A 23,031-nucleotide genomic window follows, 5' to 3' on the forward strand; every position below is an offset into this window, starting at 1 on the left:
TAATCCTATGTGTCTCTGGATTTCTGTGTAGCATATTCCATCATCTGTCTCAACACTACTCAGATAGTTTACTTTCCAAAGTGATTTTGACTGAAGTGTTCCGGAGGACAATCTTAACTGAGTTCGTTCGTACTCTGCACACTGAACCATGAGCAGCGCAGTGGGGAGCGTGTCTGCCTGTAGTGCAGATGTGCTTGCCATGATCTCTCGTTCGAATTCCCTGTTGTGTTTTGTAATTTATATCATTAAATTAATTATTCTTGTGTGGTTGTCACTGCTGGTGTACACATTTGTCGCCGAAGGCAACCTTAACAAGGTAGGTTTCTTCTAAACCATGAATACTTTTTATGTGTGTAGTTAGTATACTAGAATTGTTGGTAACTTCTGAAATTGGACTTGTGAATTATCACCGTGTTCATTACTTGCCATTCCGAGCTGCCATACAGGACAGTCGGACAAGGCACTTTCCGTGATTGTAAGTTTACAATCTCATTTACATTTAATTGCTATCAACAATATCCATCAGTTTTAAAATTTAACTTTCATCTTCAGTTGTGATGGGAAGTTATCTTTATACCTGACCTTCATATTTCATTATATCACTTAATATAAATATCATACATTCATCGGGGAATATTATCATTGCTTGTGTTAAATTAATGATCAACCTACCAAGGTTAAAAGTATGCAATTCACGAGATCTCGCATTGAATAGAAAATCACATATTGAGAACATTGACATATATGCATCCGGAAAAAAAATGCCAACTGGGATTTCAATACGTTAATCGCAAATGTACATCCATACCATCCGGATGTTGGAGTATTATCATTTTCATGTAAGTTGGATATACACGTCATGCATACATAGAACAAAATAGATGGAAAATAGAATTTTTCCAAAAAGGTGGGATTGTATCCGGAGACCCCACCCCACAGAAAACACATTATATGGATACACAACACTGTTTTGATTGGATTATTATAAACTGCATAATGTTGATGTTCGTACATAGGTATATATCTAATATAATAAGTGAACTTGTGAAGAACGCACTTTTAGATAATGCAATTACATAGTGGCGCATACATGGCGCATATGCCAGTGTCATATAATGAATTGCATGTGTAAAACTACCGGAAGGCTTCACATATTATTCTTAAAAATGAACCAGACAAAGTTGGCCATTGTCACCAACCGTGTTTAATATAATTCTAATTTGCTTGTCAAATGTGATCACGGAAACCGCTGTTAAATGCACAGTTGCAGGAAATGAAGGCTACTTTTTTATTATTCGCTGATTGCATTTTATGAAAAAAAATATGGATAGCCTTCAATAATAACAAAATCTTCAACAAAAAAAACGTCTTACCGAATATGAATTAATCAACATTCATAATCGTAAATGGTAATTAAAAATTCAAGTAAAAAAAGATAGTGAGCAACGTTTTACATTTGAATTAATACACCCGAGCTCTGTTTGTGGACGTAGCAGTCACACTAGATGTTACATTAAGACATGCATTATGAACATAATAATAACATAATTACTCATCACGAACGGGAGACTCTTCTTTCAACATTTCCGTCTGTATTTTTACAGCAATTATTTGAATTTTTTAGAATTAATTGCGGACCAAACTCATTGCATTCTAACACCATTGTATCAACGACATACAGAAACATTCTAACTTCATTATCATTACTACTAGTACCGTCCACTGCCAAATCATTAGTAAAATACGAAATAAAGTCATCGACAAATCATCGTTCTGCTCAACACCCTTTCCAGTGGGACACCATTCAGTATAAACATCATTTACCTTATTAGAGGCACTAGTATAACAGTTTTATTCGTTGATGCTGCTATACATTTTCCCATTAATAGGCGGTGTATATAATACAGCATTGGGATCAACATTATTGAAAGGCTTTTCTTAAATCAATAAAACTTGACAGTCCAAATGTTTTTTTCTGTTAGGCACATTATATACCAGGGAATACGTATTATCTTTGGTAACTTCATCCAGTATGGTTTTTTTTTCTAGAAAACCAGAAAACTATTATTAAGTAAGCTATATAACCTCGTTATAGTCGATTGAATATTAATTATGTAACGCATATCACTGATTCCGTCCTTAACAAAACATATTTTTAAAAAGTCGAGAATACAATAGACTGAGGGATTTTATCAACTCCAGCTGATTTTCCCACAGTTACCTTGCCAACCACTTTTTCAATTTCCTGCATATAAATATTTATATTTATATTTAAATTACAATTACAAACAGTCAGTTATATTATTTTATAGCATGGCAGTTTTTTGTTGTCAAAAAAGTATCACAAATATCATCACAACATTACATCAAAAGTAACACCTTTATCAGGCATATCAAACAGGAAAGCCTCATACTCCCTATTGGCAGTTACACTAAAATCATCATCATCATATTATTACTTGTCTGAAGTCATATCATGTCATATTCATGTGATTTCAAAATGAGTTGGGAATTACAGTACAAACCATTTTCTCAGCAAGATCCCTATACATACCTCGCCTTGTAAAGTTATTAGTTATTATGCAAAACTGTTGCCTCTGTCATTACGTATGTCCATGACGACAAGGCCGGACTTTTAAAATTATCTATTGTAATAACCACATAATATCAATGAGAGGGAGAGTATATTGTCTAACATTTTAATACAAATATCAGATTATGCATAAACAATAAACACAAATAATTGTTTGTTCGTGCCCTATGAATTTGTATATGCATTGCATATATCGAAAGATCATCCTGCAATTGAGTGAAACACAAAAACAAATGTTGAACAATTCTATAATTTACATTTTACAAAAGTTGGTGATATATGCTTTAATTGAAATATCGATAATATAACTCTGAATCGAATTATACTGGATTGAGCGCACACACCAATGGGCCTAAAACTGTAAAACATAACACACTTCATGGAGGCAGTATTGTCCTCATATAACGTAAGTAATTTGCAGAATTGCATGTATAGTTCAAAATGTTTCTGAACTTTATTTGAAAACAGTGTCGTTACTGTCGCTGATACCTATCTTAATTCTCGCTCAAAATCCGTAGAGGTCCAATAACTTAACAGTTTAGACTAACACACAATACGATACGACACGATACGATACATCACGTGATTTTCCGTTCAACTGCGAGATCTCGCGAGATACATGAAAGACGCGCGTCGAACGTCTGCCGCAAAAATCGAACGATTTGATTTTGAACTCGAATTACTTTATTTCGTAGCTCACATCGACCGGCCGATCTTCGACAGAGGAATATTGTTTTCGAATACCCTCACTTAATCGAAATTGTCTATCATCAAATGTGTACAGCACATTATTAAGCATGGAAATGCCCCTCAAAATATTTTCGCGTTTGTCGAATCCCACGCGATGTTTGACGCCACTACGACGCTATGACCTTTGTTTGTCCTGTTTTTACGTTCGATTTCACGTATAACGCGTGATTCTCGCAGTGAGCGGAAAATGGTCTATAATGACACTCGTTTCGAAACGAGATCACGTCGTGATTTATGTCTCACTATATCCACCATGCACCAGATGTGAATCATAATTACTATGTAATCTCCAATAACAATTCAGGCAATTTACATTTCGGCCTTCTAAGATCATTTGCATAACTGATGTACCTCATTTGAAGTTTAAACAGGATCCACATTATTGAAAAAAAATACTTTCACACAATCGTAAAAACGTAAAGCGGACTAAACAACAGGTTGTTGCTGTGAATTGTACCGCTTCAATGACAACATATCTAACATTGTAAATCTGAAGAAGTTAACGTAATGGGATTCTTTCACATCTTTGTCACGGACAACTCCACACAACTTAACCAATTCAAAACCTATATGAAAAAGTTCTTCATCATATACGAGCTTCACTCTTCAGCGGTTACAACTATTTAAGAGAATATGTGATGTGATTACCAGAAATGGATTAAAAAAAAATTTTCAACATAGAATCTAATCAGTATTCAGCTGACATTTCAACACACAGAATGTTCAAGGCAGTTCGATCCGATCTATTGACCAGTGAACGCCGTCACTTTATGTATCTTTCATTTTTAAATAAAAGAATTGATTCTATCAATACATTTCACAATGAACCAGTCGATGGCCATTCTGTCGTACAATTATACAAGAACGAACTCCTCTAAAGAGTTCATGCACTACATAACATTAATAATGTCACAGTGGAATATTGTCTTCAAACACCATTTTATTGTGACTTCCCTATTTGTTCAATATTCAATTAATCCCCTGTGTGATTTTACTGGTGATCTAAATGTAAATCCACATGATAGTCTTTGAAAGATTACATCACGTGGACCAAGTCCAGGAAACCTCAATACATCAACTGGTATCACATATTTAAAACCATTATAGACATAGTTGAGGAGTATTCAAGACAGTGGACTTACAGAGAATAGATAGACTCTTTGCAAGAGAGGGTGGAATAAATAAGAAATATACTATACTGTTGCATCCATAAACTTGAGACGCATGTTAACAGACGGCCAAATCTATATTTGAAGATCCCTGTACACTTAAAGTGCCTTTCTATTCTCCATGAACAATATGTTCCTGTAGACAAAGCTTTCAACAATGTAGTTTTTTGAACTTGGAATTACGAGAAATAATAATACTGCTACTTACCAACAAACAACATTTGGAAAGAATGAAATTCTTGCTAACCACAAATCGTTCATGTCGTATATTAGTTATCCAAATAAGCTAGATTTATTGCTGGATTATCAAAATTAGGTTATCTATATGTTTAAAATGATCGTTACAAATACATATTGGTTGGATACGATTTTACTTCATTGGAGTACTGGAAATTCATATTTGAAACATATTTGTCGAGTTTGTAGAGCAAAGTATCGGCACTTCAATAGGAACAAATTGTGCTTTCTTGCTGGCTGATTTATTTCTACAGAAATTAATTGAAAACAAAACACATTCAGTTATATTACTGATGTACTTTCCATCAACAATTTCGTGATTATAGTATTTATTAAAATGATATGTTCAGCTGAATTTGAGGTTTGACCACAAATCTACTTCCTCTGCATTATACTTGAATCTGTGCCTTGAATTTGACTCTAATATCAACCTTTCGAACAGAATATATGACAATGGCAAGATTGTTGATTTTAATATCACTAATCAATTTTCCACACCTTTTCAGCAATATCTCCCTATGGGGTATACATTTCACAGCTCATTCGCTATGCCCGGAGCTGTAGTACATATGCAGACTTTTTGATAATACATTGTCTTCTTTCTCAGTATTCAAAGATATGATGTGTACACTATACCATCCATGTATATGAGGTTATTACGAGAATACCGAAAAGTATGCACGAAGTACAGCGGGAGTATCGACCGACGCGCAGCGGAGGTCAATGTGACTGTGTACTGTTTGAGTGCATCCTTTTCGGTATCCTCGTAATAACCTTATTATTATACATCTTTTCCTCCAAAGAATACATCATGGGAATGCCGAAATACCAAAAGTTTAGAACAGATTGAGCGAACTTTATTGTATGGGAGTCCGGTCAAACTCTGGGGGTGGCCGTGTTTGCTATTAATACTGAAGTTTTTGTGTAGTTTTTTTTTGGAGATAATGAGCATGTGGTTAAATATGATAACACTGTTACACTGATAATTTCGGAAGGCGCAAATGTATGGTGTATGCTTCAGATTCCAAACAGAAGCTACTCAATTATGACTCTGAATTATATATGGCGGGTTTCACGCGTGAAGAAGAAGGCGCTCACTTTGTACGAAACACCTGACATCACTTCTCATTGATACCATATGGTAATCAACCACTTAGCCATGTACCGTAATAGTCTTGTCTTGCGCAATGTGATCAAAATCCGTTGTAGGTATAGGTTCAATTTTTTTTCAATTTTCATATTTGTTATTGTAAATTTGGTTTATTCATGACTAATTTATCGGTTTGAGATACGTTGAAATACGATATAACAAAAATTTCTGACGGCAAAAAAAAAGTAAAAAAAAAAATAACAATAAAAAAATATCCTTGGATTTTAAAGCCCATACCTACATCGGATATTAATCCAATTGTGTCTGACGTAGGCCACACGGAACTATGCAGAATCTCTTGTATGACGTAGGCCACACGTTTCTAACCGGAACTATTGATTATGACTAAGTGATTGATATATGCTATATGAATATCTCTCCTTGAAGTCTGTATATGTTTTTTTGTCACGGATTTGACTATATATTCTAGTATATGTGTTGCGTATTGCAATATTCGTGCCAGTCTATCGTTATATACCTGTTCTCTGAAACAATTTTACAATTTGTATAATTACTATTTGATGAGTTGGGTGTCGGATTACACAGGTTTTAATGATGTACATTACTTGTTGATGGCACTCTCGAGGGAAAATCGGTGAGTGTTCTTATTATCCCTCTTTAACAAAATCAGACCACTTAGCAGCCTCAATTTATTAACTGGTCGTTCGTTTTATTGCTATATATGAAGTTTAAGTGAGCGATAAATATGTGTCCTTGCATAGAAACCTGCATCGTAAATTAATAAATCCGAGCCCATTATGTATCCACTGCACATTCGACTGACACATATTCATAATTTTTACATTCATATTTCAGAAGCTTATTAGCTCTATTTTTTCAACAGTTTTTTTTTTCTGTCAGATGTTGATTCTGTTTCTTTATCATTTCCATTACATGTTTCTCAATTTGTTTACATTATGTCACGTGATCCGATATATGACATTGTGCACTTTAAAGCTTGGCCTATTTTGATTTCGCTAATTGTTTATTTAATGTTGTGTATTTCTTTCACGATATTCGTTAATATTCTTATTCTAATAAAAATTCGATAGAAGAGTAGAACCTGTCTAGTCATATTGATTTGACCATGAGGACCGACAATACTTGCTGAAAGCTGAGAAATCAATGATATTTTGCATGAGTCACGTGGTAGAGGTCGCGGTGAGGTGACGCATGAAATTAAGGGAAGCTGCATGTTGAACTATCTTTGACTTGTTGGCAATCATACCAAATTATTGCCTCTATATACATTATACGCTACTCATATTAAAGTGTCGATGATGATGTATATTTTTACAGGCAATAAACGACTTAAAGATTAGAATTTCCAATCACGGCGCGATGTTTAATATTTGTTACTTAACAATTGTTTTTTAAAACTAGTTGTAAGCCACCATTTCAATACTGATTGAATCCCTGTAAAATTAAACCCTGTCGATATAAGTTAACAACTATTTTCGCAATCTTCAATATATATTAGTAAATTAATATATATATATATATATATATATATATATATATATATATATATATATATATATATATATATATATATATATATATATATATATATATATATATATATATATATATATATATATATATATATATATATATATATATATATATATATATATATATATATTACATATATAGGTAGGTCCGTCGTTGTTATAACTAAACACATGTTTTGGTTGTAGATTTTAACCCTGTATGTCCATTAGAGTAAAGTTCCTGGCCAACGTTTGTAACATTTCTTATTAGATATTTTCTTTCATGATTGTGCCCTACCCTACAGTGCCCATGGACCTTATTGCTATAATATGCACAGTACACATGCGAGATTAGACAAATATCTTGATTCAGTGGTGGCTTAAACACGCACAGACAACGCATTATAAATGCCAATATAAACATTAGTATTATCCGCAATTTAATGTCTCTGCCAATGAGAAATGTAGAAATAATCTTTCCCCAAACAAAAAAAAAATCTTCAATCGACGCATGTATTCCATCTCAGTTCCAAGTAAATGTGTGAAGCAATCCGCTCGACTCCACTAGGCATGCCAAGCTTCCCGTTATATGTGATCAATTTACTGAGATGGTGATCGCTTGGATTGGATGTCAGTGCAATCAGTGCGCCACTTGCTAGTGACATTTCATAAACTCACGCTGTACTTTAAAACAGTTCATCAAGGCCATGTGTACATATTCAGCTTGAGGTGGTTAATGAATCCGATCTCAAGTACAATCAATTAATTGCAACTTTGCAAAGAACAGAGATACAATAGTAAGTAGATAGATTCATGAAAAGTCAAACTTCTAAGTGGTACACTGCTCAAATTGACGTAATTATCAGGGATATAGACTTCACAAATTTTGCCATTGAATGTTTTTTTTTGTAATGTTTTTCAAACGATAACCAAACTATTTAGCGACTGAATAATTTAAACGCCATAACTCTAACTGTCAATTCTCTCCTTTAATAGAATGACCGTAGGAAGGTATCAAAAATCTGTTCTAATGTTAAGTATACCATATTTTAAATATTATTGAATCGAGTAAACGAAGAGAAAGCAATCGATTGCGCAGTTGTGAATACTATAATAGTGATTAATCTTCTATAGTGAGTATGACAAAAATAGCCAAGAGAACATTGGATTCGCTGTAAAATTATTTTAAATTGAAATTAATAAATACTCCATGCGGGGTCAATTTGAAACCTTTGTGATTGTAATCACATAAACCATCATTAATATATATACCATGTTTATTTTTAAACTAACGATCGGTTATTTTCAAAATTCGTCTGTATATAGAATTACTGATGAAGCGTTAACCCCGTCAAATAACTCCGTCATATTGTAGTGCCACAACACCAGGGTACATTAATAGAATTTATGTTTATACGTCAATTTCTATCTATATATTCATGCATTTAGATTTCTTTTAATTTCTTTTAAAAGCAATTATGCAATATGCACGTCACATGAGATCCGCTGATAGATGGCGAAAACACCTACTAACTAGCAATTATATATACGAACTCTGTGCTATTTGATCGGTCGACATTGCCTGCCAGCGAATGTAGACGTCTGCTTTTTTCACTCATTGGACTAAAATTATTGAATTTCACCGCGTCATATATATATATGATTATTGAATGACTACTGGTATATTGATATCAAAAAATAAATCAAAAACATTTCTCTTGAATAGGTGATTTTCCGTTAAACTGCAAGATCTCACGAGTTGCGTGAAAGAAGCGCGCCAAACGTTTGCCGCAAAAATCGAACGATTTTATTTGGATCTTGAATTTCTTTATTTCGTAGCTCACATCGACAGAGGAATATTGCGTTTGAATACCCTTACTTCATCGAAATTGACCACCATCAAATGTGTACAGCAAAATACTTTCGGTTTGTCGAAAAAAAAAACCCACGACGCTATGACCTTTGTTTGTCCTGTTTTTACGTTCGATGTCACACATAATTTCGGGATCTCGCAGTGAACGGAAAATGGTCTATTACAGATTACTGATGGTAATGGGATCGTATTCGCCGAAGAAAGAGATCGGAATCTCTATCCGTGTTTTGTTTGTTCGAGATGCTCAAACCTACAGGCTTCTGAATTTGCCGAATTATCCATTTTTGTTTTATCGTAATTGTCTTAGTAAAGCGCCGACAAATTGGTATGATTGCAGTTGACAGTGTATCTTTATTTAATTACACAATTGTAAGATGTTAAATTGATTTTAAGGCGATGTTTTAATACGTATTACACTCCTTCCAAATAGATACAGACTATACACACTAGTCTATCCCCTCGCTGATTGACATTTCCATATTACCCCCTAAGGCGTAGCTGCATTGCATCACAGTGATCGTTGAGTATGCATGGCTGAACGATGGAAACACCATTAAACACAGTCACATGGTCACGCATTGTAAATACACACGCATTGCCGTATGTGATAAAGAAGCCTAGATCTTTACGCTATCCTGATATGATAAATATTGAGCGATCAGAGAACTCCTTAAGATTATGTTCGTGACAATCAGTAAGTTTGTGAATGTAATCATGGTAAATAGGCTCATAACCATCATATATATATATATCTATATTAATCCATACATATGCGATTGCGTTTAATCAAATAATGGTGGTTGGTAGAGTAAGTATATAACATCTAATAAACGGCATGTTAAATACGTGGTGAATTAAAGTAAACGAAGGGAAAAGCAATCGATTGCACAGTAGTGAATACTATAATCGGACTCAATCTTTCATAGTCAGTATGACAAAAATAAAACGAGTATACAATTATTTCTCAGTACTTATCCAATGGTAGTTGGTGTCTGCTGTCGAGTATCCGCGATTCAAGGTATTACATCATTATAATACGTATCTTATAATTCAACTATTATTCACTCACACAAAACTAGTTTACATTGCAATAATTTATCTCCATGAATTCACGTTTTGGATGTATCTTTCTCGACAGAACCTTCTGTTCCTAACAATAGAAAACTGTTCGCCGTAGTTTTACGACCCCACTCTGCTAGGTAGTTTATGTCACCACACGTTGTAGTGACCCCCAAATCCTCCGGGCAATTATGCTGAATAGAGCGACTCCTTGGAGAGATGACTGTCCTTCAACATATTGCTTAGAGTGAGCTGACCCCACATCATTGCCTCGCATCAGTTTTTTTAACTCTACATTTGTACAGATGTGTCCCAGGTTTTAAATATTCATTGATCTAATAACTGTTTCCATACAAAATAAATTATGTCGAATACTACTCCAGGTATGGAGATACTCGTTATGGCAATCGAACCCGATCATCAACCCAGCAGCTGTCGGTGCTGTCAATAAAGAGGGTGTTGTGTGAATAGCGGTGCGCAGGTGATAACCATTCCTCGAAGTACGCGACGATTGTATACATTGATATAGTTCACACACCTACCTCATCATTAACTATGCAAAGTGAAACATACCACCTCTTTCAAACTATTGTCACGTTGTTGTCAAGCACTGTCACACTATTTGTTAATTGGTCAATTAATAAGTGCATTGTAAGAACCCGAACCTAACCTCGACCATGTTATGGAATTTGGAGCCGCCACTATTGCATTGCTTTTAGAATCGAGGGATATACCCAAGAGAGAACATAAGACGGTTGGCGTGAACTCGATTTGAATATACAGCATGGATAGTTGAATCTAAAAGCGAATATGAATATAACGACATCTAATTGACCGATGCAAATTGCGATGTTTCAGCGCCCTATGGCCTTTCGTTTCACAGCGACACAAAATTTGTTTGAAAATATATACGCATATAATATGAAGTGGTTTTATCGGCAATTATCGATAGATTGTTTTTAATTATTATTTTATATTGATATAATATGATTTGCACTGGGTGCACTAGATATATTTCTGTTTAAGGCTCGAAATTATCGTTATGATATTTGTGATAGTTATTTTTCTTCTGTATAAATATATACAAATCTAACGGCTAATTATAATATAAATAACATTATAATAGGACCAGACGATGCTTACACATAATAATAACAAATTACATACGTTTTATGTGTAATTTCCCCACTATAGAAAACTGAATGAGTTGATTTTTTTGACCCTGAGATCATGTTCTACTATAATTATAACCGCCGAGTTTTAAAACATCACAAACAAATTTTGTTTATTGTGATCTATGTATCCATTTAGTACTAGATTATTAAATTATTATGTTCAGCCACCAAGATATTCGCAAACAACCATACCCAAAAGATCATAGTAGCTGCTGGCATGGAAAGTAAAGCAAGTAAATAACACCAAATAAACGGCATGGTAAATTACCAAGTCAAATCAAAGTAAAGTAAACACGTAGGTAGTATTTACCATGCCGTTTATTCGGTGTTGTTCACATACTTAAAAGCTGATAGCTTGCGTGTCGTTCGTTTAAAAGATTGTAACATTCAAGTTTGTCTGTGCCTGTTTGGCTATCATTGTAGATTAAAAACAACTTGGGTTATATTACCTGTTTTGTGTGCTGTAAACACTAAAGTTTGGATCTACTGGACACGTAGTAGCCAATATCGGTGAGGTCGTTAGATGTCACGCACATCCCTCTCCCTTAAGGGTAAATTGCACTCTCGAGGACATGCGTCTTAAATTGCCAACAATACTCCATGTCTTCCATTTCCCGGAGTCCATTAAGCAAAATATGACGGCCTTTTTGTGAGAATTGACTGCACACAGAGCCCGTAGGTTATACTTGAGTCTCGTATATTCCTATATTGCGCTCAGAAAATAAAAGTTTAATGGCAACACCCGTCTAACTATTTACGTCTGAGTGTAATTTATGGAGGTAGAATCTACCCTTAGGCAGAACGTCTTAACTGGTCGCGTATATAGAGTGAGACACGACGAGATTGGAATATATTTTCTCGTATACAATAACGATATATATCTTTATTTTTTATTTTTTTTATTTCCCAGAAAAGAAAGTGCATTAACCTGTCAGGGAAACAAGATGAGGTTCGTAAAATATAGTAAGGATAGATAGTTTGGAATACATATTTTGATTCATATAATTGCAAAAACACTCACTACGTAGCCATATTGCGTTGTCGGGCGTTTTGCCACACGAGTGTCTGACAAGAAAATAATGTGTTATGTCTGTGTGTGATGATATAACCGAATGAAACTCATTGCTATATACAATATACTTTGCTATATACGTGGTACACGGACACGTGTCAATCCTTTCGACATACTCCCTTCTGAAGTCCCATAAACATGATTTGAATCATTGAAATGAAACGACATTTGACAACCCTTGTTTAAATTGTTTTAATGCGTCGTATTGACGACTAGAACTATATAAATGACGTGAAAATTGAAAATAGCTAACATAATAAAGCTAGTACCGATAATATGATATAGCTGTACTGGTTGAAAACGGCCTTTTTCGTAATTTCCAAAATAATGGGACGTCTCGGGTGCTAGTTCTCACCAAATACACTGTAATAGACAGTCAAACAACATATTTGGACATTCGTATGCAACTCATGAAGGACCATTGTCCGAAACATTATTTTGAATAGTTATAAAATAATACGATTACCAACTCGCAAGTAAAACGCCACAGTCGTCGCGCCGCGTCGCGTTCGGTAGGGATCCCACGCGATGTATACAACGCGTGTAAAATTCGAACACGCGCTGCGCGACGATTGTGCCGCTTCAACAATACAAAAATGACGTTATTTTTCAAGTACTACTAGTCTTCTTCAATGGACGGTATTTATGCATATGGCACTATTTTATATTCATACTAAATTCAATAAGTTGTTGTAATAATTAATAGTATAGAAATTCACATGTTATGTGACAGGAAGTGACGTAAGAAACCACAATTCCTTGCAAACGAAATGTCTGTCTGTTACTCGTTGTACCATGCGTTTATACATTTTTCTCAAACCCAATTCAATATAATCAATAAATTTATCAATAAGTCAATTTAAGCCCAGTAATTATTATTACTAAAGAACCCTGGCACGTCTGCTGTATGCAAAACCTTGTTCCAGTTCTTTCTTTTTTCTGATAATTCACTATCATCTGGTTCCACGTCGAAGCTTTCATCCACTGTTTCCGGAATCTCAATATGTTCAGACCAGTCCTGCAGTTCTTTCTCTTCTGGTACTTCACTATCTCCTATTTTTAAATCATCTCGCTTCACTTTGTTTTCAAATACCGTTAGATCATACTTAGCTGTGTACACCTTGCACGGTGCACGCTTCTTTTCCGGAAGTTTGACTGGTTTTATCGGTTTTGATGGAGTATCAGAAGAAGCCTCCCAGTAGCTGTTTCCCTTCATCCAACCAGGGATGTCTGATTGTTTAACTATTTTGTTATAAACCGGTCTGCCATCCTTGTCTACCTCACTCGTCTCTATTTGCTGTTTCCAGACATCAAGTTCGGGTTCCTTTGGTAGTTCCTTACCATTTATCGTCAGCACCTCATCTTTACGCGTTGCTTTCGTTTTATGGACTCCTGGTTTGAACGGCGGCTCTTCGTCCGAACTTTTCGACCGCTGCCTTCTTTTCGATTCCTCTTCAATCTGACTTAGGTTCTTTTTCTGTGCTTCAGGTTCCTTCTTTTTTGGAAGAGGTCTGTTAAGGGGTTTTGGTGGTGGCAACCGCGATCCACCTGTCGCGACCCATGACGGCTTGTACTCTTTCTTCCCGTAGACGCGGTCCCATGCTTTGTTGAATGTATTTGCTGTCACATTAGAGCCTGAACTGACGACTTTAGACTGAGCCTTCTCGTAAGAGGTTTTATTCACGTCGTTTTCCGCCATTATTCCCCGATAGTGTGCCGCTTGGAATAACACGATTCCAACGACTCCGGTCTCCTATCTCACTGACGATGAAAATTATTGTTGCCTTTTACAATGACAGAAGGTGAAAAAAAGGCTCCCTAGCTACCTGGGGAGCGTCCAATTAGGCGTGACGACCCGACATTGTGACTGTTACAAGGCAATCCATTTCAATATAGAATCTTTTAAAGTCGAAATATTGTGCTAGCAGCTCGGCGGAAGTTTACTATGGCTATTACATGGAACAGTAACGCAAGGAATAGTTCAGTTACCACGCTGTCTGTATCCTCCAACGTTAAGCTACGTTATAATATCAGGCAGTCAGTGTTGAGTCCGGTTATCCATGATTCCTGTAAAACCCGACTTGACTAGTTTGAACGTGGAATATTCCAATGCAGTAAGCTTAGTAATCAATCTGCCATAAACCTGTAACGAGAACTACGTCAGTTTAGTAAATGATTTACTGGCATGCTCGGAGACGTCCGTGATTCTGCATATAGCCAGCTTAAGGGGCAATCTTACAGAAGCTCAAGAAGGGGGTAATTTTTCCTGTTTAGGAAAAGGGCGGGGATATTTCAGTTCATTCAATTTACTCTCCGAAATTAAATTTCGCGTTACAAAACATTTTGCGTGAAAACGAATTTCAAAATAAAGCAGTCGATATGTGAAATCGTGCGATGTATATAGAGACAAAAAGTCATTTTAAAGTAGCAATACATCACTCTGACATGTTCCAGCCTGGCGCAGACCACCATCGCCTAAACATACAATATACCTTAATAGCTGCGTAATACTCCCTGGACATCTACCAAATTTGATAATACTTGTTTTTTATTCAGAATATATAAGTTTCGTTCCGGGGATCATCAAAACATTGCGATCGTTGAGGTTGTGTGGTAATTTGAGACAACCCTTACGCTAATCAGGTATACTGGATATTGAATCAATGTTTTTCCCCCTCCAGCGTGGATTGTAATACCCCCACGGTCATCATACCAACGTCAAAGCACACATAACATTTATTCAATTAATTTGAATTCAAACTTTACGAGTAATGCCCGTTAATTATAGCAATTACACTTTGAATGTCTTGGCACATAAAACACATCATGGTGTTTGCAGTGATGTTTATCGGATAAAATAAAAAGCAAAAAAATATTTCGCTCGCATCATTTCAAAAATGTGGCTAACCCAAAATAAATTCGCGTTTCTATGATAAACCGTGAAATGTAAATCTGCGTCGAAATCACTACTTATTTTAACGATTCTTGATTTAACGCTATTTCATCCCCGATGAACAGCAAATTCCCGCGACGAAATATTTTAATTTACTCCGATATGCAAGAATGCGGTGTTGCTTTTAATTATGCTGTCGTCACTGTTGTAAAACAGTACGGATTGTATACAGATTCAACACGTTCAGTAACGTGCGACTGAACGAAAAGAAAATACGGAGCAAGTGCGATGGTTCGGTTGGATGAGTTCCCAGCATGGTTTTACACGATCCATTTTCTACTAGATGAATGAATCACACAAAAAAATCCACGCTTACATTAAACGGTATCCAAAAATATCAAGAAAAATGTACGAATCTGCTGTCTATTAATATGACTCATACGTTACCGTACTGAGGATTAGTCTCCGACAACAACCGCATTGACAGGCGACAAGTATGCCGAGAATATTGACCATGCGGGCAGAGACAAGAGCGCTCCTTGTAGCCGACTGCCAAATTGTGATGAACGAGTTTCCTCGTGACGTCGCTTATCAAATGAAGTATACGTATTCACATTACTGGCCTAGATACCAGACCTGTTACTTAACAACCTAGCCCCGGAGCCTGAATAGAAACATCTTGCAGTACTTCTAGTTATACTGGCAGTCAAACAATGGGGTGGACGATTTATCATTATTATGTCAACACCAAGCGAATGAAGGCAATTATCGTGTAGCCAAGTAAACCGTTTAAGTCGTTTTTTTCTTTTTAAATCGTAAAATGCTTTATTTAGCTCACGTGGAGTGGCAATAATTCTCATTGGTCGATGGAGGGTAACAAGTTACTCACTAATATTAAGTTTATTACATTTCAATAAATCTGACAATGAAAGCGAATATTTTACTGGATAGCAAATATGAATATAATTGTCCAGTGTGTAATTAAAAGTGTGACATTGATCATTGCACCGTAGGTCAGTCATCGTGTAAGCCACTGTAGTTGCAAATGGCGGCTGATGGAATAGAAGAAGGTCTATTCGTTCGCTGAAAACTCGACCGAGCTCATTTAACCAATCTACTTTCAATACTGTCACTAAGCTGGTATCCACTCGGAGATAAAGCACTATTTAACTATTCAAAACGGTGGCCTTTCTTTCAGAGGTAATGAATGACATCACCCACTTCGTCCCAGAATCAACCTCGACATGTTCGCGGGTTACCATGGCGATTTAATTACTATTTTCTGACTTACGTCAGTTGTAATTAGCCCGACTGAGCTTGATTAATGGGGGTAACAATGCACTGCAGTGGTGCATTTATAACTCAATTTCTTTTCCCCCCAATCTCACGGGAATCCAGACATCTTGAAAGCTGAACCACGGTGTTAGCGTAATGGTAAGATTATGTTACCTGCTACCTCCTAGATATCGTTTCTACGCGCTTCTGAGTGTATGATAAGCACGGTACATTGAATTGGATTGGGTTATACAAGTAAATTCATACTACGAATACTTAAATTCGTAATGCGCGCACTAGAAAGACTTTTTGACAAATAAACGCGACGTATCGCTAGCTTGTAGCATTTTTGATGAAATCTGCTTACGTGTAAAGGCCGTGAGCCGACTATTTTCGGCTTACCGTGACAGCGTTCAGAGCGCAGAGCAAATACTCAATGCGAACAAATTCGAAACATATCATAACACAGCTGAGTTTTAGAGAAAAAACAACAACAATAACTACTAACTATTTCTGTAACAGTGATCCTTTTAGCTGACGAGTTACATGTTTTAACGACATCGTTAGTGGATACAAGCAGTTGTAAACGAATTTGCCCACTCAGGTCGTTAGCAAATATGGCTCAATTGTGGCAGATATTCTTCCCTGTGTGTGAATAACAGTCCAGTGCCAGTAAAGATATCGGCTCTAAACAGCCCAATTATAAAGCCATACATTAGTAAACGTGTTACATTGTTATTGACGTTTATTTAATATAATAACGAAAGTCATAACAATGTTTTTTCACGCATGAGAATGCAATGTCAATGCCGTATACATGCCGCCACGGCGGTGCCATGACAACCATTTCAACAATTTAGGAAACACGTTCTGTTAAAATAGCTGTTGTATTTATTGGATTACAAAGTAAAATAAACGCGCGTGCGTCTAAAAATATAACTCCACTATTGACCTCGAGTCAATTCACAGCTCCAATCAAGATAGATTACTGCATGGGAATGCGGTGATATATTGGAGACATCTGTGCAATTAAGTTTTGTCATAGACGAGTGGCAAGAACGTCATGAATCTCGTTCTCGTCGCACCCAGCTGAGAATATACACGTGTATACACATAGGCGTTCTTCAATTATAAACAATGTCGATACAGGTGTAGCCCACCTTAACGTCGATGTTTCCCCCCTTTAGATCTGCGCGTACCCAGCCAAATATATTGCAAAATTGATTGACTTTAATTAGTCACGGAATATTCTGTTATCGGTAATTAAATATCAATCTAACAATATCATTACCATATGCTATAGAAATTATTCTAATACAGTAACGACAGTCCCAATGGGATTTCCTGGCCACTTTACCAGATATGCACTTGTACTTTAAAGCGGGGGGGGGGGGGGTCGTTACCTGCGCACGCTAACGCAAAGGCTCACGGGAGACGCTTGTTTGTAAACAACCGTGAACGACACGCCATGGCCGTCATGCGCAGGTGACGACTCCCCCGCTTTAACGCCACATATCATCGCGAAATGTCTTTACAAATATGACAAATGATAATGTAATATCCAATTTTTAAATATTATAAAGTTCACCATAACAAAATGAAATTGTCGAATTTCATAATATTGACAATACAGTGCCGAGCGCGATTATGTCGTTTTAATCAAATTTGCACGGTTTTGATGACAAGCCCGTAAATAATGCTAATAATTGAAGTATATGCTAACATAAGGTGAACGGTCATAGTACTTAGTATATCAATATTGATGACGCATGGAAGCCCGTACAAACAAATGTCAGAAAACAAGCTTGGCCATACATATCAAGATTGTACATTTATCTCCGAAGTAAAACATACTATATGTAAAATTATTATCATAACAGCCGTTACAACACACATAACGCTACATTATATTTATTTGAATGATGTTTCTAACGTATTTCTGAAATATATAATACAACCCATTAAAACATACCTTAGAGGCCAGTAAACATAGACTCGGCAGAATCAAGATATGTTATTCAATCAGATTCGATTGAAAGAAAATCCAAAGAGTGAGTTAATAGAAAAGAAATGAAGCCGGGAACTATGGTCAGAATTTGTATCTCTCATAAAAAACCATCTCCTTTTGCATCTGATTGTTTGCCCGGTATTATTGATTGCCGCTAACAAATCTCCGCCTATCAAGTGCTTTGAGACGTTTTAATTAAAATCACAACCACACACAGTTTACGGATAATGTAAAATACTCTCTGATGTATGTTATTAATATTAATGACAGGTTTTTTACTCGACCGTGAAGTGAAGACGAGGGGGATCTGAGAATAAAAAACCGTATGTCAATATCCGTAGATGGGTTTAACAATCGCTGAGTGGTATATCATATGACCGGGGAACGTGTTATGCGGTGATACACGATGTTAACCGATAATGTACGACGCTTTGATTTAGAATCGTATTATTGACACACACTGTCACGTGATTAATCTAGCAGGATATATACATTATGTAGTTTGTATCGTGTTTGTTTACACTAAGATCACACTGTCCCAACAAGTTGAACTCCATCAAGGGAGGCATAGGAAAAGGTGTTTTCAGTTAATTTACAAAACTCGCTTACCGCATGAAAAGTGATTAATCGTCTTTAAATATATAAATAAATATATTTATAATAATTAAGATTTGTTGGTACAAACATGAAATGATTTAGCTGTTAATAGGTTTACTCTCGATGTTATTTATTTTTCCTAGCAGTGAAGTGGATGGATATGTTAGAAATGCAAACGTTCTTGATATTTCAGATGAATAATGTAGGCTTTCCACAGCAGGCTTAGCTGGCTAACTTTTATACAGCGAAAGAAAGAGAACACAGAGCTCACATGTTTCGCGTCTTCCGGGCATGTGGTACCTGGTTAGCGCGTCTCCTGGCAACAATATCATATCGCCATCATTATTTCAGAAGTTAAAGCTCCCGACGTTGCGCTCCGTTTTCTGGGCAATTTGACGCCAGAGGCGGTACGTTTATTCAATGATTTATTGTACATAACGGACAGCTTTCAATGAATGCCGAAAGATTTTCTTCATATTTCCCTATCCTATTCAGCTACTAAGAATACGAAGCGAGGAACGCTTTTAAACGAAGCTTAACAGGATGTGACGTAGAGAGGCACAGCTTGTAGTATTTCAAGATATCGGCGACTCTGTGCATCAATAAGACAATGGGGATAGTTTTATGAGCTGTTTGGGCTGTTTGAAGTCGACTTGAGCAATAATGTAATTCATTTTCGAGTTGTATTTCCTAAAGATAAACAGTAATTTCATTTTGTTCCCCGATTTGTAGCAGTATTTAGACACAATTGATACAGTAAGACCCGTAATTAAGTAACTTGTGTTCGTTATTACACCACTCCGTCGCGGAGTTCTGCCCGGAGAGGCTGGTTGTAAGAAATAACACTTTTGATGGTTATGACCGAAGTTGTTTTATCTAATGGGAGTCTACCAATAGTGAAAAAGGTTTAATTTAGATAAATTTTATTTGAAAAGTGAGTTACAACAAGTTTTGAAGAGTTCTCTAAGTTGATCATGGTGAAAATCACGTGCACCAATACACATTATGGAATTATTAATACACGTTTAATAATTAACTAAAAATTAACCGTCAGAAAAAAAAACAAATATATTTTTATTGAAAGCAATACGCCACGGTCTCGTAAGCTCGGTTTCAATTACAAAACCCTACTTGCGTGACTGAGAGATTACGTAATTTGAAAAACGAGAAACTGAATCTAGGCGACAATTTGGTAACGGTTTCACAACGGTGGGTGAAACGTAGCATGATTAGAATGTTAGAACAATTGTCTGTGCAGTACGTACTCCATTAAAGCGCGGTAGTCGTCGCGCTGCGCATGTGCCACATTTGTGTTGATAAACATTGATTTTCCCACAATCCAATGCGCTCTTCAAATGGAAATCACAAGTATGAGGTTTGACCTTGGCGCGACATGCACTGATTACCACCGGTGACTCCTTCCATGCCTTCCAATAACATGAAAATTACTTAATTAAAGCTTGAAAACGTCTCAGTTCTTACTCGTTGATCTGCGCAACAGTCAAAGTCGCCATCTTTGTTTATATGAGACCCATATATCTCGCACATGCGCAGCGCGACGACTACCGCTATTGTTGCTAATAGCTACACTCAGAGTCAACGCATGCATTTGAGTCATCGTGATGAAAATGATAAACACAAAGTCACACATAAATAACCATTTACTCAATTGATATGCAGAGCCATTCTAAGCTGAACTTTGGAGACACAATGAAACGAGACACGGCAGCCGCAGTAAATCGCGTTAGTAAGATTACAAGCACACCTGAGTCGAACGTTATTTGTGTGAGTTATGCGAATTTCTTTTCCGATTGATGTATCAATGTCCCGATCAGGAGATCAAAATAAACGTCTATTCTTCGAATGGATCAAAAGATCTCTGCTATTAGAACGTGATATGCAAATGATCTATCCGTTGCAGTATTCTTTCTACTTGTTACCCGTTATCTATTACAGAGCGTATCGTCAGAATTTCCATGAGTCGCCGAGCGATTATCGATTGCTTTCATTTATTTATATTCTCCGAGACGTGATAACCTGCATAACCTGGCCATCGCGTGCGTGAGAGTGTCAAAACAGATATACACACCTTGCGGAGAACACCTCATCGGTAACCATCACACATGAACAACACGCGACAAGTCGTAATCGGCGTTTGCTGTCCGAATATACTTCTAGTATGCTTAGTAACCTATACGCTATTAAGTCCAAATAGTGCGCGTCTTTCGGACGCCAAGTTACCTTTTACTTCCAGCAACGCCCGTAAAAACAAAAAAACAAAAAACGAGTAATCGTATATCATATCAATATATGTAACGCCCTCTACTCACCTCACGGTAAACACAAGGGGATAGCTCGCAGGAACACAGCGAAACATTAAAGATATACCAGTTGTAACTGACTCGGTTAGTAAAGCATTAACCAACTCCCTCGCTGACGTTATATTAAATCAAATAGAATGCCATTTGCTCTCAGGGTTTCAATTTTGATTACGTCGGCAGAGCTGCGTGCAGAGCCATAGGCGGAATACATTGGAGTTGTTGCTACTGACCCGCCAACCATGAGGCACGCAACGTTTAAAGGGTGATTGCTAACGGCGATGTATCCAACGTAATTCCATTTATTACTTTCGAGAAATTTCCCGATAAGATAAAAGTAGAACACACAGTTTTGATAATGTAAATCGGGGTTATTTTTCGGGTAGGTAATTTATTACTAGTCTGTTCACTTAGAATAGGATTTATGCGCCTCGGGTCGACACTATTTTCGGCGTCCCCGTGTCGTAAAATTCTCCTTTAAAGGAGCGATTAGAGATCATCATCCATCTTTGTTAAACCGTTAAATGTAAATCACGTTTCTGTTCGTAAATCTTACGAACACATGTGATTGAAGTGTGTAGTTTAATACAATATGGGCCCTTCCATCAAACCAAGTTTCAAACAAATATTTCACCTGTTAATTCGACAGTCCGAGATGGCTCATAATTCAAGTTCCGATATAACAACAGCGAATGGGAATGGACATCGTTGCACAATCACATATGCAACTATTATATTGATACGATTAAGAAACAAACACAAATTTATGTGTATATATTTTCACTATTTCAAGCAGTTACGTTAAAAACAATTCGATCAGAATTTCGTTGTGGCAGACGTAAAATTTCACATGAATCGAAACTTCTTTTTTTGGTCACGTAGACATTAATTATTCACCACCAATATAATCACATATGCTACGATAATCCAAACGTTGATTGCGCGCACTATTTACTAAAAAATGACCTACATGGCAATGATGTGTAACAGCAGAATTAAACATGTTCAATTTGAACTCTTATAGCGTAATTACTGCCATGACAACGGCGAAAACATCAGTGATACGGCGCCTGGGACTCGTGTCGAGTTTTGATGCATCGGCTCAGAATCTGTCCATGTCACATTAACGATCTACTGATATCTAATGGGTTATCTTAGGGATATTTCAATGCGCTCATTTAAGATACTTTATTGAAAGAAGTTTGCACGTGTCCCTTTTAAATTCATCTGTCAATGAATTCGAGGATATTACAAGAGACTTCACGCCAAAGTGACAGTTTAAATTATCTTCCATAACAACCATGGCAACGGAAACCAAGTCTGTATACACAGTCATAGTAATGTATAGGAGAAAAAAATGGTATCGCTA

The 23,031-nt window shown here is 36.4% G+C and overlaps 1 protein-coding gene across 2 annotated transcripts; it reads right to left on the reverse strand.

Moving 5' to 3' along the window:
- Positions 1-12,348: 12,348 nt before the first annotated feature.
- On the reverse strand, positions 12,349-16,035 carry LOC144353380 (uncharacterized). Of its 2 annotated transcripts, none has more exons than XM_078009952.2 (2): positions 15,912-16,035; positions 12,349-14,714 (listed from the first exon to the last, which is right to left on the reverse strand). In XM_078009952.2, the coding sequence occupies exon 2, from the start codon at positions 14,268-14,270 to the stop codon at positions 13,431-13,433; it is 840 nt and encodes a 279-aa protein (XP_077866078.1). In that variant the 5' UTR covers positions 14,271-14,714; positions 15,912-16,035; the 3' UTR covers positions 12,349-13,430. The 2 variants fall into 2 exon arrangements, with proteins under 2 accessions (XP_077866078.1, XP_085360879.1); XM_085504753.1 differs by having other exon boundaries at positions 15,917-15,980.
- Between the last annotated feature and the right edge of the window lie 6,996 nt (positions 16,036-23,031).

Source organism: Saccoglossus kowalevskii, chromosome 10, assembly GCF_978046115.1.
Source record: "Saccoglossus kowalevskii chromosome 10, keSacKowa6.1, whole genome shotgun sequence".
NCBI classification, from domain to species: Eukaryota; Metazoa; Hemichordata; class Enteropneusta; family Harrimaniidae; genus Saccoglossus; species Saccoglossus kowalevskii.